This window comes from Delphinus delphis, chromosome 10, assembly GCF_949987515.2.
Source record: "Delphinus delphis chromosome 10, mDelDel1.2, whole genome shotgun sequence".
NCBI lineage: Eukaryota > Metazoa > Chordata > Mammalia > Artiodactyla > Delphinidae > Delphinus > Delphinus delphis.
This window is the reverse complement of record NC_082692.2, coordinates 67,709,958-67,733,618: the sequence shown is the minus strand read 5'-3', so window position 1 is coordinate 67,733,618 and position 23,661 is coordinate 67,709,958. Positions and strand designations below refer to the sequence as shown.

Here is a 23,661-nt window from a genome sequence, read left to right as displayed (position 1 = left end):
ATCAGGTAGTGATAAAAACAGAGAATGACACAGGGTGGGGCCGACCAGGTATCAGGGGAGACCTTGATGTTAAGGATGCCATGTAGTTCACCCAGTGATGGACATTTTAATAGGGAACATAACCTTATTATTTTTCATCAATCTGTTTTCTTGGTTAAGTCCTGTTTCCAAGAGGTCAAGGTTCTTATGGTTCTGTGGAATTGCCAGGTGTTCTTGTGGAGGTGGCCAGGTCTGAGAGTTGATGTAACCAGTGGCTCTGTGTTGCTGGCCTCATCTGGGCTGTGACAGATCTCAGAGTTGGGGGCACTTACCTACGAACCGTTCTCCCAAGGGCTGGCTGCAGGGCCACACATGGTTTTTATGTTCCACTGTGAGTGCTAGGGTGGCCACGGTGAGCCTACTACACAGGCCCAGTCCTCAGGGCGTGCACAGGAAGATGAACAAGAAAACCTTTCAATTTTGTGTGAGTTGGACTCTCAGGAGACAGGAAACCCAGGGTCTGGGGCACACAGAGGAGGGCTCAATTCTGCCTAGTTAGGGTTGGGTAGAGGGACAGGGAGCAGGGAGCTCAAGCTGGGGCTAGATACCAGGCAGGCCACATCATCCATCATCAACTCTCAGCAACCCCAGCCCCCAAAGCCCACCTCCTTTCTAATCGTCCCATCCAAAGTCCCAGGACAGGCTCTGACTGGACAGACTGGGGTCATGTGCTCATCCTGACTCAATCACGGTGGCCTAGAAGATACATTATGTTGGTAACAGCAGGCAGGGGCTGATGCCAGAGAAGGCAAGTCTGCTGTGTATGGAGCCAGAAGTTGATTAGGAGTTGGAAGTTTCTCAGACTCACCAAGCTCTGACCCTCCTTTGCGCTTTTGCACACGCAATTCTCTCTTCTCAGAAAACTTTTCCCTCGCTCTACCAGGCTTTCCTCCAGGTCTCCGCTCAAATATCACCTCTTCCTAGTGGTCTCTTACTCTGCACAGGGCGCTCGCTGCCACAGACACAGCTCATTTGCTGACTGCCTAGTAGAAAGTCGGTCTGGGCTCCCACTGCTAGGGCAGGGCCTGCGGGCCGGGACGCCTCGAGGAGCCCAGGCCCCCCAGGAGGCGCTCAAGAAACGTCTCCGAGGAAAGGGATGCCACTCAAACACACGCACGCCCATCCACACACAGACCACACCCGCCCCCCGCCCGCTTTAAGGCCACAGGTTGGGGTATGCGTGGATCCCACCCACCTACAAACCCACCTGGCCGGAACTCACGGACACACCCCAGCCACAGACCACTCGGATCATGGTGCACAGGCTCAAACACGCGTGCGCCCACACACGCTCGGCCACACGCAGGCCCTGTTCTCGGCTACAAACAGGGCACGCGCAAGCGCGCGAACAAGGCGATCAACTCAGTCGTGGGCCCACCCGAAACCAGGAGCCCACTACGCGCACGCGCGGCCCCGAGTCCCCGCCCCCTCCGGGTCTCGCCCGTCAGGGGCGGGGCGCTCTGGGGGCGGGTCTGCGGCACCGCCCGGGAAGCTGCGCGAGGCTGGGCGGCCGCCACCACATCCCCCTACTTCTTTTCCTTCTACGAGTCCAAGCGAGCCGAGCCGGGCCGGGGCCAAGCCGAGGGCTCCGACGGCGCGGGCGGAGCGGGGCACAGAGTCATGGCGCACCAGACCGGCATCCACGGTGAGGGAGGATGGCGGACGGGCAGGGGGCCGAGGGTCAGTGCTCGCGGCTGCGCCCCCTTGCTGGCTCTCGGCCCCTGTTTCCTCCTCGGCACCAGCCTGGGGAAGCTTCCTGTTCTCTTTTGCAGCCGCGGGTCGCCTGGGGTGGGCACATCTTGGTGGGATGCGCACTTACTGTGCATAGTTGAGGGTGGGCGTACATGTACGCACACAGCTGGGGTGGAAGTATCGGTGTTCCCATGTGGGGGTGGATGTGCCTGTGTGTGCCCATCTATGTATTTTTGTTCCTTTCTGGGGGTGGGTGTACCCGGATGTGCACATCTGAGGGAGTGTGCACGCATGTGCATTTGTCTTGTGTGTACAGTCCTGTGTGTTCACATCTGGATCTGACTGCTTGTGTACATCCAGTGCACATGCACTAATGGCTGATTGGACACTGTCGCATGGAATCATCTTTAGACATCAGTGTTTCGTGACTGTGTGCACATGTCTGTGGGTGTCTGTGTGCGTGTGCACAAGTTGGGTGCATTTCAGTGTTCATTTGTTACCATGGATGCATGTATGGCTCGCATTGGTTTGTGTCTGTCTGAGGAGGGGGCCCTGACCTTGGGCTCCTCCTGGGACCCTCACAGACTAGGCTGGGAAAAACCTGGGACAGGTTTTTTTCTAAGTGGGATGTGGAGAGTCGCCAATCTGACCTTGACCTCTGATCTCCCTGCCATTTTCCACTCTGATCCCCTGAGTCTGCCCCAGCCAGTGCTGGAAGGCTCCTGCTCCAAGCTGGAGGCAGGGAAGAGGGTCTTGACCCTAGAGATTCTAGGCCAGCTCCCCCCACCCCAAGCTTCTCCAGCCCAGAGCATCACCCTCCTCCCCCAAGGGGCCGGTTTCCTCCTTATACAGGATGGGGAAGAAGCAGTGGCCAGGAGCCAGGTGTCCTGACCCTACCTGGGCCTCAGTGTCCTCCTGTGTCACTGGCCTGGGAGGGCTGCCTGGCCTGTGGGGAAGGCCCAGATAGCCCAGTGGTTTGGCTGTCAGCCACTCCTCCCACCACATCAGGATCCCCTGCCCTGGGCCATCACCATCAACCAGCCTGACCGCCTGGATCTCTGCTTGTGGTTGTGGCCACTTGGTGGCTGGCCCTGAGAGGGTTTCCCTGGCCACACCCCACAGGACCAGAAAAGGCAGGGGCCTGGGTCTGGGCCAGCCATTCTCCAAGAAGAGCTGGAGGGGCAGCTTCATGACTCAGCCCCACAGAAGGGAACAGCCCCTCACCGGACCTGCCCCTTCCTTCCCCTTTGTCTGATCATTGCTGCTGCCTCCAACTGAGAGGGGATCAGAAGTTAGGGCTCCTCCTCCCCACTGTAGGCTGACCTGTCCTGTGGCCTGGGCCTTTCCTCACTTCCTCATTTCCCATATGCTGCAATGGGCCTGCCTAGGGGAATCTGAGGGCCGAGCCCCCCTCCCAGCCCTCCTTCTGCCTGGGAGCAACCCACTCCTTCCCATTTCTGTCCTGAGGAGGCCGCAGGAGAGATCACCCTGGATGCCCAGGTGCCAGCCTTGACCTGGCCATAGGTGTGGATCTGCTGCCTCAGAGCTGGGCAGGGGAGAGACCTGTAACCTGAGGCTTACTGGGAGGGGGGCGGGAGGTAAGGCGGGGGTGGGGTGGGGGTGGGGGACATGAATCTTTGATGATAGAGGCTCAGGTGTCCCAGGCCTGGTCTCTGGATTATTGATGGTGGCTGAGGAGGCATGGAGGGGGATGTCTCTTCCACTACCGGGGTGTCACTTTGTCCTGGTAACACTAGAAGGGGCGTGTCAGCCTCTCCCTGGGAGAGGTCTGAGCAGGTGGAAGTGACAGCTCAGCACGGCCTGTCCCGCCGTCATTACAGTAATAAAAATTAATAATTTCTGGGACTTCCCTGACAGTCCAGTTAAGACTTCACCTTCTGCTGCAGAAGGTGCAGGTTCATTCCCTGGTCGGGGAGCTAAGATCCCACATGCCTCAGGGCCAAAACACCAAAACATAAAACAGAAACAATATTGTAACAAATTCAATAAATACTTTAAAAAAATGGTCCACATCAGAAAAAAATCTTAAAAAAGTATTAGTAATTGTTATTAGGAGAGGCTCTAACCATGTGAGGGGTATTAGCTCCATGTTATAGATGAGCTTGAGGTTCAGTGAGGTCAGAGGTCACAGATAGCTATGGGAAAGGTGGAGCCCCTGAGGTAAAGCTCTTCATCAGGGACCTGCTTGGGGTCTGGGGAGGGGCAGCTCTGTCCTGGTGCATTGGGGCTGTGTCTCCATGCCATGCTGCTCTCAGCCCCAAGGGCCTGCCAGGCTTAGCTGGGACCCTGCCCACCCAGTGGCCTTGGAGGGTGGTACACAGCGTGAGGTCTCAGGCTCAGGGTCACCCTGCATGATGGGCACCTGAGGACATGACCAGAGTTTGTTTTCCTAAAGGCCCCCACCCCCACCCCGCCCTCGAGCTGCCGGGTCTGGGCCCTATAAATATTCTCTGACCTCAGCCGTCCAGCTGTGTTCCTGCAGAATTCTCCTGACCCCTGGGCAGCCCCAAGGTCATGCTGGCCTGGCCCTGTGCACCCAGAGACCCAAGTAGGTCCTTCCCAACTTGGACCTTGGTTTCCCTCTCTGAACCACCAGTATATCTGTGACTTCCAGAGCTAGATCTTCCCTAGCTCTGACCATGATCCTCACTTCTGCACTTGGGTCCTTGGTCACTGGCTGTCACCTTTCAGGTCTGTGGCTCAGGGACCAAGACAGGGTCTGTTTTGGGGAGACCCTGAGAGTCACTCCTCTTTCCAGCTGCCTGGGGGTGGAGGCTTATCGCCTCCTGGCAGGGCTGTGCCAGAGCTGGCCTGGCTCCCCAGGGCCTCTCAGGGTTAGGCAGTGTGGCTGGTGGGCTGGGGCTGGGTGTGCATGCATGTGTATTTCTGTGTACACTTTGTACAGCCACTTGCCTGTACAAACATGTTAGCCATGCTCTGCATTTGCCTGTGTGTGAATTTATTAGCACCCTGGGGACTGTATCTGTGTGTGTGTGTCTGTGTGTTTGCACGTTTAAATGTGTGCGTCCATTTATGTTTGACCAGCTGAGTGGTGTGTTCATGTATGAGGGCGTTTGCATTTCTGTTCCTCTCTCTGTCACATAGTGTTTATATATTTCGTTCACACATTCCTGACTGAGTATGTACCCATTGGCACGTGCAACATGCAGTGCATGTGTGTGTGTATGCATGTACACGTGTGAGTAGACATAGTGGGCAGTGTGCATTGGGAGCAGTTGTTCTTGTATTTCTGTCTGTGGACATGACGGTGCTGGGAGTGTCCCAGGCCAGTTCTGTGCTGGGCCTTCTTGGGGGGCAGGGGACAGGAGGGGGCCGTTCACTCTGGCTGGTTTGGCCTGTCCCAGAGCCCGCCCCATTCTCGGGTGGGCTGTCCCATCCCCGTGTGCCCTGTCAACAGAGCCATCCCAGCCAGCAGGCCGCCCGCCTGCCACCTCTGCTGGCTAAATTTGGGAGCTTGTGTTCAGCGGCTGTCTCAGGTTCCCAGTCACATGGGGGGCCGTATTTAACCCGACTCCCAGCTCCGCCACCAGACCCCCAGGACAGAGTGGGCCCTGAGTGTGTTCCTGCCCACCGTGCTCCCTCTGTCTGCTCATCCTCCACCATGTTTCTTGTTCTGGTAGCTACCGAGGAGCTGAAGGAGTTCTTTGCCAAGGCGCGGGCTGGTTCTGTGCGGCTCATCAAAGTCGTCATTGAGGACGGTGAGTGCTTCCTACAGGCGAGGGTACAGGCTGGTGGCTGGACCCCGCTGTTTCTCTGAGAGGTGGGGGACATTGGCCTCCAGCCCCCTCAGGACCTCAGTTTCCCATCTGGAAATGGGAGGTGTCTTGTAGGAGAGGGCTGGAGGTGGGCATGGTCATTCTGCCTGTTACACTGAGCAGGAGGCTGAAGCTGGGGGGATAGCAAGGAGAGCCCTCCCCAGAGGCTCTGTAGTTGGCCGTTGGCCTAGTCAGGGGGCTGGGCTGGGTTAGGTAGGGTGGCAGAGGATGAGTGAGGCCAGGCACTGCCCCGTGTGGCTAGTGCCACTCACCTCCCTGTGTGGTCGGCAAGCCTGGCCTCGCTTGGCCACTGGCTCGGGGAGATTCCTAAGGAGAAGCCAGGGCCCTAACCTTGGGAAGTGCCCTCACAATGGGGAGAAGGGACTCGTGTCAGCCTCTTTGAGAGCAGGACTAGGGGATTCCGGGCTTGGCTAGGCCTTGACCTGGACCCGGGATACCTGGGGCTTCCACAAAGGGAGGTGCTGGGGATATAGGGGTTGGGGGGGCAGGTGAGCTTGAGCTGAGGCCTGAAGTGGGGAGGGGCTTTGAGGAGGTTGAGGATTAGACTGAGGCTTGGGGGGACTTGGAGTAGAGGAGTCCTGGAGTAGAGGACAGCTGAGGGGCTGGCCCTGGAAGTAAAGGGTGCAGACTCCAGGACTGGGGGTGAGCCGGGCCGCCACGAATCCTTCCAGCCCTTCTTGGTAGCCATGCAGTAGTGGGCCCTGCTGGGGGCTCCCCGCATGGGCTTGGTGCCCAGCTGACTTTTCACACATTGAATTGGGTCAAAGCAGGGTCTTCCCAGACCCAGAATTCACCCCAGGCTTTACGGCCAGAGTTGTGCTGGGCTTTGTCCAGGGTCCCCAGATTCAGATGCCCTCAGAGGCTGGGTTGGGGTCATTGGGGTAGGTCAGCTCCCTGGACCCCTCCGAAGAAGTAGACTCATGGACCCCAGTCCTCAGCCTTCCCTGTCGCCTCCCAGACAGGTCGTCCCTGTAGACGTTTACCAGGAGGAGTCTCTAGGTGAGCCCTTACCTGCATTCAGCATTACAGCTGTTGGGGCACCTGGGAGCGCCCAGGAGGGTCCAGGCCTGCTGACAGGCAGCCATTGCCCAGCTCCCACTGAGTGTGGCTTGATTTCCTGATTTTTCTAGAGAAGCCATGAATTCCACTTCTTATTTGAAAGTTCCCAGTTTGAAAAATGTTGGCAACACATTAAACAACTTGGGCAGTGCTGTTGGGGTCCAGTCGGCCTGTGACTGCTGGGTTTCAGCCTTGATCCCATCTAAGCTCTGGGAGGATAGGTGAGGAGGCCAAGGCCAGAGGGAGGCGACCTGGCTTGTTGGGACTCCTGGACAGCCAGGCCCCGTGCCCCCATCAGGAGGGCCTGGTAGTCAGGTGCCGGTACCCCCTGGCCAGGTGGTGATTGTCCCCTTGCCCTAGTTCTTCCTCTAGCCTGGGCCTGTGCACATCTGGGCTGGTGTTCGGTGCCACACTGAGGCCTTGTGGGCTGATAGGTCAAATGTATGTCCAGCCTCCATACGCCATTCAGCCACTCGGCCCCAGGCATTTAGAGGTTGGCTGCTTTTGATTTGTTACTTTTGGGGAAGCTGCAGCTGGTCGGGGGCAGCAGGGTAGCTGTTTATACAGCGTCTGGTAAGAGCCCCGTCTCCCTCTTGCCCGTGTGCCTTTGTGCCTGCAGATCCCTGTGGCCTGAGGCTGTGATCCCACTTCCCATAGCACATTCTTTCTGAGAAGGGTGTGCTGGGGGGTCTGCTGGAGCCCCAGGCTGAGGGAGGAGGGGGCAGTAGGTAGCCCAGTGGGGCTGTGTGCTGAGGAGCTGTGCGGTGGGTCTGAGTGTGTGGATGTCTGTGAGGGGTCGCGTTGTCGATGGCTGTGGGCATGTGGCTGTGTGTCTTGGTGCGGTTGCCTGTGCTGGGTCAGCAGTGGACATGTTCTCGAGACCATTTCTGTGTGTGTGTGTGTGTGTGTGTGTGTGGAAGGTGCAACCTCGGGCTGGCGGCTGTGTGTCCTCATTCACTCATGACTGAGTCACACAGACAGCCTTCAGGGACGTGGTGGCTCCAGGGGAAGGTGGGGTGGGTGGTCAGTGGGTCTGAGTCACCGCCAGAGGCCGAGGCCCACAGTCACAGGTGGGTGTGGGACATGGCTACTCCTTGGCTCACCTGGCCTCTGCCCCCAGAGCAGCTCGTGCTGGGTGCCTCGAGGGAGCTGGTGGGCTGCTGGGACCAGGACTATGATGGGGCCGTGCTGCCGCTGCTGGATGCCCAGCAGCCTTGCTACCTGCTCTACCGCTTGGACACGCAGAACGCCCAGGGCTTCGAGTGGCTCTTCCTCGCCTGGTCACCTGATAATTCCCCTGTGAGTCCTAGGGACCCCTGCCCAGCCCCCAGATTGGAGGAAGGGGGAAGCTGGGTCTGATTGAGATAACACGGCCCTGCCCCAGGGAGTCTGAACGGGGGAGACATCAGATCCTGCTCTAGAGGGTACGAGAGCAAGGGATGAGGTCCTGCGCTTGGAGCCTGGGGTCTCTGAGAGCCTCCTAGCCAGATCAGCCTGGCTCTAGGAGGCAAGAGGTTGGGCTGGACAGCGGCTCCCCCTGCTGTCTGAGCCGCCCTACTGCAGCCTCGCCCCCTCTGCTGCGCCCTCTGCTGGGTGTGTGGGCACAATGAAGTGACCAGGTCCTCACCCAGAGGCTCCTGTCTGCTCCTGGACGGGCAGCCCTGCCTGGAGGGGTCTCATGGCTTGGCCCCCACCCTTCAGGTGCGGCTGAAGATGCTGTATGCAGCCACACGGGCCACAGTGAAGAAGGAGTTTGGGGGCGGCCACATCAAGGATGAGCTCTTCGGGACTGTGAAGGTAGGCCCCCTCCCCTGGGCGCCCCTCGCCCCCTTCAAGGCCAGGATCGCTAGGTTGCGGTCATGAACCCACAGAGGGTGAGGTGTTATACAGGGTCCAGAGTAAGTGGGTGCCAGGCTTGGGGGTGAGTAGGGAGGGCTGCGAGGGTCCAAGGTCTGCAAGCTGGGGTACTTAGTGGGCTTCTGCCAGCCCACCCCAAGGTGCTCACTTATGCCTCTATATCCACCGGCCAGGATGACCTCTCCTTTGCTGGGTACCAGAAGCACCTGTCATCCTGTGCGGCACCCGCCCCGCTGACCTCGGCCGAGAGAGAACTTCAGCAGATCCGTATTAACGAGGTGGGTGCGCTGGACAGGGTGGGCAGAAGTCCTGGCCCGAGGCCTTCGAGGTCACGTCATGCCCTGCTGGCCAAGCCTGTGCTCCCCAGGTGGGCTACACCCTGGTTTGGGCATGTGAGGGCCTCGCTTAATGTTCATCTGTCCCCAGGTGAAGACAGAGATCAGTGTGGAGAGCAAACACCAGACCCTGCAGGGCCTGGCCTTCCCTCTGCAGCCTCAGGCCCAGCGGGCACTTCAGCAGCTCAGACAGAAGACAGTCAACTACATCCAGCTGGTGGGTGCCCGTCCCCTGTCCCAGGCACACACTCAGAGTGTGCTGCACCTCCACCCTGCTCCTGCGCACACGCATGTGCTCACTTCAGCTCACCCACGTACTGGTGGGAACACGCTGCCCTCCATCCCTACCTGTTCCCTACAGTAGCCACGTGCGGTGGCTGCACTCTGTTCCCCTGCCCTGCCCTGCCCGGCTCACCCACAGGGACTCCTGTGAGACACTGTCCCTCAATCCGCCCTCCACGCTGCATACACACATCACCCCTGGGTTCACCCCTCAGCCCTGAGCCCCTTCCTGTCCCAGACTCCCTCTGCAGCCCCCTGACCACCCCCTTTCCCCAGCCAGGGTCCCTCTGCCCCAGTGGTGCAGCCTGCCCCCTTTCAAGCAGAATGGGTCCTCAGCTCTGAGGATAGGCTGGCCCAAGGGTGATGCCTCCTTGAGGTGAAGGCCCTCTCCACTGTCCTGTCCATTGTCCTTGCTGGGACTTGCTCCTCTAGCAGAGTGTTCAAAGGGGCAGAGTTGGGGCAGTGCCCAGGAGTGGCCTCTTCAGAGGGACCCGCATGGCAGGATGGGGGAGGGGAGCCCCGGGAGAGGGAGAGATGACAGCAGGTTCCCACCTCAGGGAATTCTTGTTGGCGAGGGTGGGCCTGGGCCCTCCCCCGCGCGGTGCCCTCACGTCTCCCCCTGCCCCTCGGCAGAAGCTGGACCTGGAGCGGGAGACCATCGAACTGGTGCACACAGAGCCAACGGACGTGGCGCAGCTGCCATCACGGGTGCCCCGAGATGCCGCCCGCTACCACTTCTTCCTCTACAAGCACACCCATGAGGGTGACCCCCTGGAGTCTGTGGGTGAGTGGCCGCAGCAGGGCTCCCGCGCTGGCCCACAGCTGGGTGGGCCGCCTGCAGGGGCCATGGGGCGGCAGGAGTCCCAGGCCCACTGCGGCTCACCTCCCTGTTCTCTGCAGTGTTCATCTACTCGATGCCCGGCTACAAGTGCAGCATCAAGGAGCGCATGCTCTACTCCAGCTGCAAGAGCCGCCTCCTCGATTCCGTGGAGCAGGACTTCCAGCTGGAGATCGCCAAGAAGGTGGGTGCCCATTCCCTAGGGCCTCGCCTCCCAGGGCCCTGTCACCCCACCCTCCACGTGGGGCATCAGGGTCCCGTGAGAATGGCAGAGCAGGGGCATTGTTGCCCTGTTGGTTGGATGGGGAGACTGAGGCCCAGGGGGTAGTGTGCATAGCCCAGGCCGCCCAGGTAACTGATGTCTTGGACAAGCCCCAGCTGTGACACCCATGTCTGTCCTTTTCCTGGGTCTGGAAGGCAGGTAGGGGGTGACAAGGCCTACAGGGCAGCAGGCCCTAGGCTCTGTGCTCCTGGAGGTGCGTTTCAGGTGGGGATCTGAGAGGACACCCCAGGGCTAGAGTGAGAGAGATCAGGGGGGTGCCCCAGGAGTGGGGGTGACCAAGGGTGGTGTGTGTTAGGGCCCTCCCCCCTTGGAGTGACCGACCACTGCCTTGCCCTGCACAGATTGAGATTGGCGACGGGGCGGAGCTGACGGCCAGCTTCCTCTATGACGAGGTGCACCCCAAGCAGCACGCCTTCAAGCAGGCCTTCGCCAAGCCCAAGGGCCCCGGGGGCAAGCGGGGCCACAAGCGCCTCATCCGTGGCCCCGGCGAGAATGGGGACGACAGCTAGGTGGCGGGACCCGAGCCCTGCTGGCATGTGGAACTGTGGGGCTGCCCCTACCCGACCCCGACCCCATCCCCGTGGCCACCTCCCTCCTTCCCAGCCTGGGCTCTGGGGTGACCTCCTGTGGGCAGGAGGGCTGGTGAGTGAACATTCTTGCAGCTTCCGAGGACCACTGGGCTGGCATTTTGCGACCCTCCCCCTCTGCTGTTCCTGCCTCTCTTCCATGTGCCCAGGGCATCTGGGGACCCTGCCCAGCTGGTTCAAGGGGCTGGGTGGGGGGCCTGGCATGAACCTGGCCCCCAGGGGAACTGAGACTAGGGTCCCAGCATGGCCCAGAAGCCTTTGGCCACAAGGGGTGCGGTCATTCGGGGCTGGGGCAGGGGGTCATTGCAGGACGAGATGGTTGAATGCTGTATTTTTTAAAGAATAAAATATTTTTAAATCAACAGCTGAGTCCGGCCCTGAGGGACCATCTCTGGCGCCGGGAATGGGGAAGCCCTGAGCATAGAACTGTCCCCTCCCAATGCAGAAGGGGCCTGTTGGCCTGCTAGGTGGAGCCCCAGCCCTCCCGGCTGCAGATGTGTGGGAGAATCTGTGTTCCTGTATACGAGGGCACAGCGTGGAGAGGCCGGCTTGTCGATGGGAGCTCCATCCAAGAGGCAGGCACACCTCTGCTGTGATGTAGGGGGTCTGGGTAGATTCGTTTTCTGTGGCTGCCGCAACAAAGTACCACAAACTTAGTGGCTTAAAACTACACCTTTAGGGCTTCCCTGGTGGCGCGGTGGTTGGGAGTCCGCCTGCCGAGGCAGGGGACATGGGTTCGTGCCCCGGTCCGGGAAGATCCCACATGCCGCGGAGCGGCTGGGCCCGTGAGCCATGGCCGCTGAGCCTGCGCGTCCGGAGCCTGTGCTCCTCAACGGGAGAGGCCACAGCAGTGAGAGGCCCGCGCACCGCAAAACAAACAAACAAACAAAAAACAAACAAACAAACAAAAAAACTACGCATTTATTCTCTCACGGTTCTTAAGTCTGAAATGAGTCTTCCAGGGCTAACGTCACAGTTTTAGCAGGGCTGTTTCCTTCTGGAGGCCTCGGGGGAATCCATTTCCTCACCTTTTCCACCTTCTAGAGGCCGGTTGCATTCCTTGGCTTGTGGCCCCTCCATCTTAAAAGCCAGGGGCATAGCATCTTATCTCTGATTCTGCTTCCGTGATCATATGGCCATCAGTAGTCAAATCCCCTCTGCCTCTGTCTTATAAGGACATTGTGATTGTATTCAGATAATCCGGAATACTCTGCCCATCTCAAGAGCCTTAACTTAATCCCACCTGCGAAGTCTCTATCACATAAGGGAACATATTCACAGGTTCTGGGAATTAGGACATGGACCTCCTTGGGGGCCTGCCACACTGAGTAAGCTCTGTCCACGAGGTTTCCCGGCTGCCGTGGCCCTGAGGCATGGTGGCTGTTTCCGTGGACCTCTGGGTCTTGGTGTCTCCAGCCCATGTGTGCATGTGCAGACTTCACTGTCATCTCATGGGCCCTCTCTTGGGTACCTGCATTCTGCCCCGAAGGGCCTGGGTTTCTGGTCCCAGGGAGTCTGGGAGAATCTCCCTCAGGCTTGGGATTCAGCAGGAACCAGAACTTCATTCTCTGCCTCTGAGAAGTGGGTGGAAGACCCCTCCCATCCTGGGTGGGAGTTGTGCAGGGGTGGGGACATGTGGGGCCGATGATGGATTCAGCTGCTCGATGGGCACCGTCCTTTTTCTTGAGAGTGCATCTCGGGCTGGGACTCAGGGCAGTATCCCATCCCTGGGGCCTCTCTCAGCCCCTACTAAAGCCCTTATTTATTTATTTTTAAAATTAATTAATTAATTAGTTTATTTTTGGCCGCATTGGGTTTTCGTTGCTGCGCGCAGGCTTTCTCTTGTTGTGGTGGGCAGGGGCTACTCTTCGTTGCAGTGCATGGGCTTCTCACTACAGTGGCTTCTCTTGTTGCGGAGTGTGGGCTCTGGGCTCTAGGCTCACGGGCTTCAGTAGTTGCAGCACACAGGCTCAGTAGTTGTGGCTCATGGGCTCTAGAGCGCAGGCTTAGTAGTTGTGGTGCACGGTCTTAGTTGCTCCAAGGCATGTGGGATCTTCCCGGACCAGGGCTCAAACCCATGTCTCCTGCATTGGCAGGTGGATTCTTAACCACTGTGCCACCAGGGAAGTCCTGAAGCCCTTAGAATTGTAGGGAGGAGAGCTGGAACCCTAGCCAGAATCCAGAGAAGGAGACCTGTCCTTTCCCACCCCAAACACTGGTTCTCAGGTGAGCAGGAGGACAATGCCATCGCCCTCAGACTGCTAAACCGCCTGGGCCTGTGCACCAGCTGGACGCCTGGCAGCTTGGCGCCTGCCTGCCATGACACCATCCAGAGGTGGGCACAGAGAAGCACAGAGAAGCTTCCCCTCCCAGCAGAAGCCCTATTTGTTTGTTCATTCATTCAACCATGACTCAGAAACACTCTCTGTGCCTGCCCAGGGCTGAGTGCTGGAGACCCATGGATTCAGCAAATATTGAGCACCTGCTATGTGCCGGGTACTGTGCTGGGCTCTGGGGACACAGACAAAGAGGTCCTTGCCCTCAAGTAGCTGACGTTCCAGCAGAGGAATAAGAGAATATACAAGAAACCATGAAAAATCAGTATTATGGTGTGTTAGCAGGTAAAGACTGTTAAGGACAAATTACGTAAAAGAGCTCAGGAAAACCCAATCTGGGGTAGGGGGTTTATAAGAATGTCAGAGAAAGCCTCATTGAGAGGGTGATGTGTGAGCAGAGATGTAAAGGTGGTGAGGGAGGGGGCTATGTGAGTATCTGGAAAAAGCTTCAAGACAGGGGGAATGGGGACTCCCTGGTGGACCAGAGGTTAAGACTCCATGCTCCCAATGCAGGGGGCCCAGGATTGATCCCTGGTCAGGGAACTAGATCCCTCATGCCGCAGCTGAAAGATCCCGCACGCCACAATGAAGATCCTGTATGCCACAACTAAGACCCAGCACAGCTAAATAAACAAACAAACAGCACATTCAAAGGTCCTGGGGCAGGAGAGTACATGGGTGTGTTCAAGCCACAGCTAGAAGGCCAATGGCTGGAGACTGGTCAGGGAGGCAGTGAGAGGGCAGATACCATAGGACCTTGCTGGCTATGATGTAGACTGGCTTTGACCCCAGAAAGGGCCGTGGAGGTGTCTGAGCAGAGGAGGGACCTAATGTGACCTAAGGGTCTAATGAGAATAAGCTTTGGGGCTTGAGAGCAGATTCAGGACAACCCTGAGGAGGCGATGACTGCACTGGTCTAGGCAAGAGGTGATGGCGGCTCAGACCAGGCTGGTGGATGTGAAGGTGGGGGGCAATGGGCAGATTCTGAACCTGGAGCCAGCAGGACTTGCTGAGGGTCCCGGGTCACCTTGAGGCTTTGGGCCTGAGGGATCTGTTACGATTCTTACCTGGGTCAGAAGGATCGTGTGAGAAGAGCCTCAGGGGAGGATGAGCCAGGAGGTCTCAGCTGGTCCAGCCATGGGGTTTGTTCTCTGATGGTGTGTTGGGAATGCAGAGGAGTCCCTGCTCCTAGAGGAAGTGGCAGCTGCAGTGGGGCAGGTGAGCCTGGGCAAGGCCAGTGCTGCCCCCCGACCCTGTATGCCAGGCCTGGCATGGCACACAGCCCTGGGGATGGGGCTGCAGGGCAGGAAAGGGCAGTGCGGGAGCTGCTGGCCTGAGAGTGCTGCCTGGGGGCAGGGGCTGAGCAGGCCCTGGCATGGGTGTCAGTAGCCCACCCAGGTCTGGCACTGCCCCTAATTCCACTCTCTCACTGACCTTAGACTGGGCTCTGGTGGTTGTTTCTCCCCAGACTTCCCAGAGGACCGGTGTGAGGCCCGTGTGGGATGTGGAGGGTTCTTAGGACAGGCTGTGGAGAAGAGGGGTGGGGGGGAGAGTAGAAAGAGGAAGAGGTGAAGGGGCCGGCTGCCACCTGACTATGCAAATAGCCTCTGACTCATTGCATCCCCCCCCCCCCCGCCCCGACACCCCTGCCCTGGGCATGGGGTGGGGGAAGGAAGGGGGCTAGGTTATTGCGAAATTCTCACTTCCTCTGTTCCCCAAGCCGTCACCACGGGAAGGGGCTGTGAATGCGAAGCATCCTTCCCTGCAGCTGCTGCCTAGTCTGCCAGCCAGACCCTCTGGAGAAGCCCCCATTCCCTGTCATGGTAGGATAGCAGCCCTCAGTCCCCAGGGAAGGGGACAGTGGGAAGTGGTAGGGAGAAAGGTGGGATTGGTGGCTGCAATGGTGAAAGGGACAGTCACCCAGGTGGCCCTGGGGAAACTCACTGAACCCTGAAGATATCAGAGCGGAAGACCTTCTCTGAGCCATGAGACACAAACCCATTGCTTGGGTGAGGAGGCTGGGGCCTAGGGCTGCGCTCAGTGGTGGTGCTGGGCTGCGAGCAAGGGGAGCACCCAGGCTGGGCCCTGTCTGCCCTTTGCTGCCCAACCTCCCCTCCAATCCGTTCTGACCCACAGCAGGTTGAGTGCTTGGGCTGGGTGAGGTGGGCAGATGGGGAAAGAGCTGGGCAGTGCCCACTCTGGCCAGGACCCTGGGTGGTAGACAGCCTGAGCCCCAGCAGGAGACCCTCATTCCCACCTCTTGGCCAAACGGAGAGGGAGGGCTGGGAGAAGCCTGGTAGAAAGCAGAGGGAGATTTTCAGGGGGCTGGAGGGAAGGGAAGATGCCCCCTTGCTCAGGAGGAAAGAGAAATGACCTCTGAGGAACGGAAGGGCAGAGTCGGGGAGATCCTGGGGGGCCTGTTGACCACCTACCTGGCTCTCCTGTCCAGTTGGGGTTTGGTTGAGTGAAAGCTCTAGATCATGAGTCTGGATTCCAGGTCTCAGAACCAGTTCTGACTCCCCGTTCTGAGTCAAAGGCTGGGCCTCAGACCTGAGTCCAAGTTCCCTGTGGGCCTTGGAGGTGGGATGGGCACTGGGCAGAGAAACAGGAACCTCCCTAGAGGGCTGGGAGCCCTGTGGGAGACCCGGGGGGTGGGGCAGGAGAGGTGGAGCTGGGGCCGTGCCCTCACACGGTGCCCACCCCACAGGGCCCCTGCCGTGCCCGGCACCCCCTTTCTCTCCTGGTGCAGGCGGTGGCACTGGCTGCAGCCCTGGCCCAGGGCACCCTGCCTGCTTTCCTGCCCTGTGAACTCCAGCCCCACGGCCTGGTGAACTGCAACTGGTTGTTCCTGAAGTCTGTGCCACACTTCTCGGCCGCGGCGCCCCGGGCCAATGTCACCAGCCTCTCTTTGCTCTCCAACCGCATCCACCACCTGCATGACTCCGACTTCGCCCACCTGTCCAGCCTGCGGATCCTCAACCTCAAGTGGAACTGCCCGCCGACCGGCCTCAGCCCCATGCACTTCCCCTGCCACATGACCATCGAGCCCAACACCTTCCTGGCCGTGCCCACCCTCGAGGAGCTGCACCTGAGCTACAACGGCATCACGACCGTGCCCGCCTTGCCCAGGTCCCTCGTGTCCCTGTCGCTGAGCCACACTAACATCCTGGTGCTAGACCCCACCCACTTCGCCGGCCTACACGCCCTGCGCTTTCTGTACATGGACGGCAACTGCTACTACAAGAACCCCTGCCACCGGACACTGGAGGTGGCCCCGGGCGCCCTCCTTGGCCTGGGCAACCTCACGCACCTGTCGCTCAAGTACAACAACCTCACGGAGGTGCCCCGCCTCCTGCCCCCCAGCCTGGAGACCCTGCTGTTGTCCTATAACCACATTGTCACCCTGGCGCCCGAGGACCTGGCCAATCTGACCGCCCTGCGCGTGCTCGACGTGGGTGGGAACTGCCGCCGCTGTGACCATGCCCGCAACCCCTGCATGGAGTGTCCGAAGCACTTCCCCAAGCTGCACCCCGACACCTTCAGCCACCTGAGCCGCCTCGAAGGCCTGGTGTTGAAGGACAGTTCTCTCTACAGACTGGACAACAGATGGTTCCGTGGCCTGGGCAGGCTCCAAGTGCTAGACCTGAGTGAGAACTTCCTCTATGACTGCATCACCAAGACCACGGCCTTCTGGGGCCTGGCCCGGCTGCGCAGCCTCAACCTGTCCTTCAATTACCACAAGAAGGTGTCCTTCGCCCACCTGCACCTGGCGCCCTCCTTCAGGGGCCTGCTCTCCCTGAAGGAGCTAGACATGCACGGCATCTTCTTCCGCTCGCTCAGCGAGACCACGCTTCAGCCGCTGACACACCTGCCCATGCTACAGATTCTGCGTCTGCAGATGAACTTCATCAACCAGGCCCAGCTCAGCATCTTCGGGGCCTTCCCGGGCCTGCTCTACGTGGACCTGTCGGACAACCGCATCAGTGGAGCTGCAAGGCCGGCAGCTACCTTGGGGGAGGCGGACAGTGGGCCGAAGATCTGGCTGCCGTCCAGGGACCTCGCTCCAGGCCCACTGGACACCCTCAGCTTGGAGGACTTCACGCTAAGCTGCAAGAACTCCAGCTTCACCTTGGACCTGTCACGGAACAACCTGGTGACGATCCAGCCAGAGATGTTTGCCCGCCTCTCGCGCCTCCAGTGCCTGCGCCTGAGCCACAACAGCATCTCGCAGGCGGTCAATGGCTCCCAGTTCGTGCCGCTGACCAGCCTGCGGGTGCTGGACCTGTCCCACAACAAGCTGGACCTGTACCACGGGAGCTCGTTCACGGAGCTGCCACGACTGGAGGCACTGGACCTCAGCTACAACAGCCAGCCTTTCAGCATGCAGGGCGTGGGCCACAATCTCAGCTTCGTGGCCCAGCTGCGCTCCCTGCGCTACCTCAGCCTGGCGCACAACGACATCCGTAGCCGTGTGTCCCAGCAGCTCTGCAGCGCCTCGCTGCAGGCCCTGGATTTCAGTGGCAATGCCCTGAGCCAGATGTGGGCTGAGGGAGATCTCTATCTCCGCTTCTTCCAAGGCCTGAGAAGCCTGGTCCTGCTGGACCTGTCCCAGAACCGCCTGCATACCCTCCTGCCATGCACCCTGGACAACCTCCCCAAGAGCCTGAAGCTGCTGCGTCTCCGTGACAATAACCTGGGCTTCTTCAACTGGAGCAGCCTGGCCCTCCTGCCCCAGCTGGAAACACTGGACCTGGCGGGAAACCAGCTGAAGGCCCTGAGCAATGGCAGCCTGCCGTCTGGTACCCGGATCCGGAAGTTGGACCTCAGCGGCAACAGCATCGGCTTCGTGACCCCCGGCTTCTTTGTGCTCGCCAAGCGGCTGGAAGAGCTCAACCTCAGTGCCAACGCCCTCAAGACGGTGGAGCCCTCCTGGTTTGGCTCCGTAGCGGGCACCCTGAAAATCCTAGACGTGAGCACCAACCCGTTGCACTGCGCCTGTGGGGCGGCCTTCGTGGACTTCCTGCTGGAGGTGCAGGCTGCCGTGCCCGGGCTGCCCAGCCAAGTCAAGTGTGGCAGTCCCCGCCAGCTCCAGGGCCGCAGCATCTTCGCACAGGACCTGCGCCTCTGCCTGGACGAGGCCCTCTCCTGGGACTGTTTTGGCCTCTCCCTGATGGTGGTGGCCCTGGGCCTGGCTGTGCCCATGCTGCACCACCTCTGCGGCTGGGACCTCTGGTACTGCTTCCACCTGTGCCTGGCCTGGCTGCCCCGGTGGGGGCAGCGGCGGGGCGCAGACGCCCTGTTCTACGATGCCTTCGTGGTCTTCGACAAGGCACAGAGCGCAGTGGCCGACTGGGTGTACAACGAGCTGCGGGTACAGCTGGAGGAGCGCCGTGGGCGCCGGGCACTCCGCCTGTGCCTGGAGGAGCGTGACTGGCTACCCGGCAAGACGCTCTTTGAGAACCTGTGGGCCTCGGTCTACAGCAGCCGCAAGACCCTGTTTGTGCTGGCCCACACGGACCGGGTCAGCAGCCTCTTGCGTGCCAGCTTCCTGCTGGCCCAGCAGCGCCTGCTGGAGGACCGCAAGGACGTCGTGGTGCTGGTGATCCTGCGCCCCGAAGCCTACCGCTCCCGCTACGTGCGGCTGCGCCAGCGCCTGTGCCGCCAGAGCGTCCTCCTCTGGCCCCACCAGCCCAGTGGCCAGGGCAGCTTCTGGGCCCAGCTGGGCACAGCCCTGACCAGGGACAACCGCCATTTCTACAACCGGAACTTCTGCCGGGGCCCCACGACAGCCGAATAGCACAGAGCAACAGCCCAGCGTGCCTCATCACCCCACCTCTACTTGCCCCTCTGCCTGGGATGCCCCAACCTGCCTTGCTCGGCGAGACCACTGCTCTGCCTCCCCCTCCCCCCAGCCCCCTGGCATATAGCAGGCACTTAATAAATGCTACCGGAGGGCCAACCCCTAACCCTGAGCTCACTGGAGGTGTGAGTGGGAGGAAAAGGGGAGAATTCTCCAGGCCTTCCTAAAATGAAGGGGAGCAGGAGGTGATTTGGGGGTAATTGTCATGGAGAAAAAGGGAGGGCCCACGGGGCATGGGTCCGCAGGGGAGGGAAGATGCTAAGGGCAATTGTGTTCACTGGCATCTTTTCAGGGGAGTCTGAGGAAGGTCACCGAGTGCGGCCTTGGTCTTTCCCAGAGAGCAGGCTGGGTCTTCTGCCCCTGTCAACCCCTCCCCAGATGCCCAGGCCTACCGAGCTCAGCATTCCTCTGGAACTGGTCTCAGGATCTGCCTCCCTCACCAGATGGAACTGAAGCTGCCTCAAGGGCAGAGAACCTGCAGGCCCCCTTCATTTCTGACTGGTGCCAGATTCCTTGGAGGCAGCGGCCCTGGGGAATGTCCATTCCTAAGGAGATAGGGAAGATTTGAGGCAAGTTCAGAGGGGTGATTGCGCCCTCTGGTGGCCATTTCTGTGCTGCACCCAGGAGGCTGGTCCAGGCTGGGGAGAGGAAGGCCTGCGGGTGAATCCTGGCAGCAGCGAGCTGAGAGTCAGGGAAGATTCTAGGGTGAGCTCACAATCCATCCCTTTCTGTTTCCACCTAGAGCACATGCTGAGTCTCTCTGTTCTGACATCAAATGGACACCTAGATGAGCCGCCACCTCTCACAGCTGACTGCACTTAGGTGAGAGTTGCAGCCAGGATGGAGTATGTGTGTGTGTTTCTAGTTTTGATACTAGATTTCAGTATAGATTTTGGGATACTGCCAGGAGCCTTGATGCCCACATGCCCAGTGTTTGGAGACAACCTGTTCACGGTCTCCACAAGTGTTTGGGGAGTTGTGGGTTCTGTCAGGCCCACAGTTCTTGTGGTGCTTTGCCCAGGCCGGCTGCCTCACCATCCCCACAAGTAAATCTGCCCTTCGAGGAGCAGAGGAGACACTTGCAGCCTCTCAGTCAGAGCTGGGGCCTGGGGCGGTGGGAGAGTGGAACCGGCTGGCCCAGGCCAGTTTGGGGCAGCTCAGGGCCTCTGGGCTGGAAGGTTGGAGCTCATGCAGACTTGGCTAATTTTGCAGCCCTGGTGGGGCTGGGAGGCTGCTTTTTCCCTCCCTCCAGGCCACAGCTGGGAGAGAAATATAGGTTTCCTTCTCCTTTCTGACCTGGGTATAGGGGTTCCTGCAGGGGGCTGGCATCCCCTATTATCTGCCTGCCTGAAAGAAAGAGAGAGGAGGATCTCTGACCCACCTATCAGAAGCCCCACCAGGGCCCTGACCCAATCCGGCTTCTGGAAGGGCAGGCTGAAGTTATAGCGTGGCCCCATGAGCTTCCGTGGCCCATGCCTGGGGAGAAAAGAAAACAGAAACCATCCTTCCCCCAGGCTGGAGTCTTGGGGGAGGCCCCTGCTGAGTGGCTCTGAGACCGCTCTGGCAACATCTGGAGCAGGAGGCAGGGCCCTGTCCAGGGCACCACATTTTGCATGTGGGAAGCACGATTTGCCTGTCTCAGACCAGCAGAGTCTGCCCTTGGGTAGTTCCCAGCTAGAGCCTCCACATACACGGTCACTCGCTCACGCTCCCAGACCTGGTTCTTTTGGGGCTGAGGATTCAGAAGAAGAGGAGATGAAGCATGGGGGCTATGGTAGGAACACTGTTGGGCTCCGCTTAAGTGAGTCTACGGGTCCATGGTGCTTGATTCAATCTGCAGGGAAAGGCTCTGCTGCTGTCTATGGCGTCGGGGACAGAGCCACTAACCCAGGCCCCACAGGGGGCGCTAGGAGCTGGGAGGGATATACGGTGGTCGGGAAGGGTGCTCGTGGCTGGCTCCCAGCCCTCTCCTCCACACTGCTGGACATCCTCGACACTGCCCACAACGCAGCTCTGCAAGGCTGTGGAAGAGATGGGCCTCAGGTCAGATTACCTGGGGCGATCACCAGCTCTGCCATTTGGGTTATCCTGTGCAGGTGACCTACCGTGCAGAGTCTGTTTGCTCATCTGAAAATGGGGATGGCCAGAGTTACTCTGCAGGCTGTTACAAGGGTTTGTGGTAATGTGTGTAAAGTCTGGGAAACCTAGCGGGTCCTTGGTGGTCCTTATTAGGTAAGGGACTTACGCTGAGGACAACTGGCTGATGTGGCTTCGAGATTTTCTCTCTCCACCCAGAGATGGACCCTCCTGAATCAGGGCCCCTGCCCAGAGCACTGAACGGGGTTTGGAGGTAAATGTGGTTGAATCAGAGGCTCGTGAAGCTGGGAGGAGGACTGGGGTGCCTGCGGACCCTGGTGTTGCCTCCTTGTGCTTCTTTGTTGTTGGGGAGCAGTGTGTGCTAGACAAGTAGAGGGCATGAGACTTAGGACAACTTGACGTGAAGAAATGTAAATGTAAGGAAATGCTACCTGCTAAGGTTCTAAGCTACAGTTCTCCCTTTCCCCTCTAATACATTTTATTTAACACCCTAGGCTTCTAAATATTCTTGGGAAACTTCCATGACATCATACATTTTCACACTTGGATTCTTATTAAAGCCAAGCTTCTCCTGTGTAAGCAGTTGATAAATCCATCCACGCCCTCCAGAACATTCCATCATCCTTTGTTCTCATAACCACCAGCAGCAAGGAGAAGTTGAGCTCATGACCTTGTTGACCCAGCTGGCTCTGAGTCTTAATGAGAAGGAAGGTGGGTCTCATTAAGCATTCAGAGAGAAACACCACCCAAGGTAGAGGGGAAACCACACTGGGCGGAAAGGAGGTGGAGGGAGTTCCAGGCGTGGGAATGTGTAGGACAATGGAAAGGCCCTGAAGGCTTTCATGAGGGAACAGAGCTGGGAAGGCTGAGTGAGGCGTGTTTCCTGAGCAGAAAGGACCGCATGGTTTTTCCAAGGGGACGTGACTTCCATCACGCCCAGCGGCCTGCCCAGGTGTGTGGCTTTATCTGATGGGACCAGGGCTCAGCGAGCTCTCTCAGTGCCTGGGCTGATTAGGGGCATGGCGCCACCCCCAGTTACCCCTGGAGCTGAGACAGGCCAGCGAGGCCAGGAGGCTCTGTGTCCTCCATCTTCGGCTCACCTATTCTTTCTGGTAAAGTAGCCTTGGGTGTTCTCACTGGTCCCTATTATGGGCTGAATGTTTGTCCTCCCATGGGTTGAAACAATAACCCCCAGGTGATGGCGTTTGGAGGTGGGGCCTTTGGAAGGTAATTAGATTTAAATTAGGGCAGCAGGTGGGCCCCTTGTGGTGGGGTTAGTCGTCTTATAAGAAGAGGAAGAGGGAAAGGTCACGTACATTTATAGCGAGAAAGCAGCTGCGTGCAGGCCAGGGAGAGGGCTGTCACCAGGAACTGAATCTGCTGGCACCTTGACCGCGACTTCCAGTCTCCAGAATGGTGAGAAACAAATGTTTGTTGTTTAAGCCCCGCAGTCTGTGGTGTTTCGTTACACCTGAGACAGTCCCCTTTCGTTCACGCAACACATTTGCTCAATGTCCACTGTGTGTGTCAGGTACAGTGCACGGCATTGGAGAGAGAGAAGCAAGGAGAACGACAGGGAAACGGTCAACAGGGGTGGTGACCAAGGCTTTGAAGGGCAGCCCGGGGGGAGGCCAAGTGATGGTGAGGACACAGGAGGGGGCTGCCTTAGTCCGGGGGCTCAGGGAAGGTCTCCTCGCGGACCCTTGTCCTGTGTGAAGAGAGGCATCCACACCACGATCCAGGGAAGAGAAATCCAGGAGAGAAACAATGGCTAACAACACCGAGGTCTGGAAGCTGGTGAGAACGTCCGTGGGTATTTGAGGCCCAGGAGTATGCTTCCACACGTGAGGCAGAGTGAACAGATTGGGGTGGGGTGGGAGATGAGGCTGCAGAGCTGGATGGGATCCTGATCCCAGAGAATGTCATCAGTCTGTGTGACAATCTAGAATTTAATGAGTGCAATTCGAAGACCCAGAAAAAATTTCTACAGGGGAGGGTCAGGATGTGATATATATGTTTTTTAGGCTGTACTGCACGGGATCCTAGTTCCCCAACTAGGGATCAAACCCGGGCTCCGTCAGTGTAAGCGCCAAGTCCTAACCACTGGACCGCCACGGAACTCCATTTTTTTTAAAAAGCTCTCTCAGGCTGCTGTGTGGGGTAGAGGCTGGGGCGGGTGCCAGGATGATGGTGGCACGAGCAGGATGGTAGCAGTGGGAGGTGACAGGAAGTGGCCTGGCCTGAGGTGTATCTTTGAGGTAAGACGTACACGACTTGCTAACAGTGTCACGCGTGGGCAAGACAGAGTTGTTTTCCACATGAGAGGCGGGAGTAACTGGGTAGATGTGGGAAGATGAGGAGAAAGGCAGGAAGGGGAGGAGTGGGCAGACCCAGGGCGCCCTCAGGAGCTGCGTGGTTCAGGTGCTTGTTTGCTGGCCCTCAGTGACGTACAGCTGGAACTGGAAACCCAGGGCTGGGGGAGATCCTGTGCAGGGAGGGGAAGGGTTACATGCAGTTAGAGATGAACCCAGGGGGTCCTCAATGTTCAGAGAAGGACCAGTTCAGGAAGGAGGAGGGC

At 58.9% G+C, this 23,661-nt stretch overlaps 1 protein-coding gene across 3 annotated transcripts; it reads left to right on the top strand.

The window, feature by feature from the left end:
- The first annotated feature begins 1,468 nt into the window (after positions 1-1,468).
- On the top strand, positions 1,469-19,001 carry LOC132432354 (twinfilin-2). Of its 3 annotated transcripts, none has more exons than XM_060022628.1 (9): positions 1,469-1,684; positions 5,394-5,471; positions 7,729-7,907; positions 8,310-8,405; positions 8,639-8,743; positions 8,892-9,017; positions 9,716-9,866; positions 9,983-10,104; positions 15,834-18,978. In XM_060022628.1, the coding sequence occupies exons 1-9, from the start codon at positions 1,660-1,662 to the stop codon at positions 18,921-18,923; spliced, it is 3,972 nt and encodes a 1,323-aa protein (XP_059878611.1). In that variant the 5' UTR covers positions 1,469-1,659; the 3' UTR covers positions 18,924-18,978. The 3 variants fall into 3 exon arrangements, with proteins under 3 accessions (XP_059878611.1, XP_059878613.1, XP_059878612.1); XM_060022630.1 differs by lacking the exon at positions 15,834-18,978 and adding an exon at positions 10,545-11,152 and having other exon boundaries at positions 1,494-1,684; XM_060022629.1 differs by lacking the exons at positions 1,469-1,684; positions 5,394-5,471; positions 7,729-7,907; ... (3 more) ...; positions 9,716-9,866; positions 9,983-10,104 and adding an exon at positions 14,872-14,949 and having other exon boundaries at positions 15,834-19,001.
- The last annotated feature ends 4,660 nt before the right edge of the window (positions 19,002-23,661 follow it).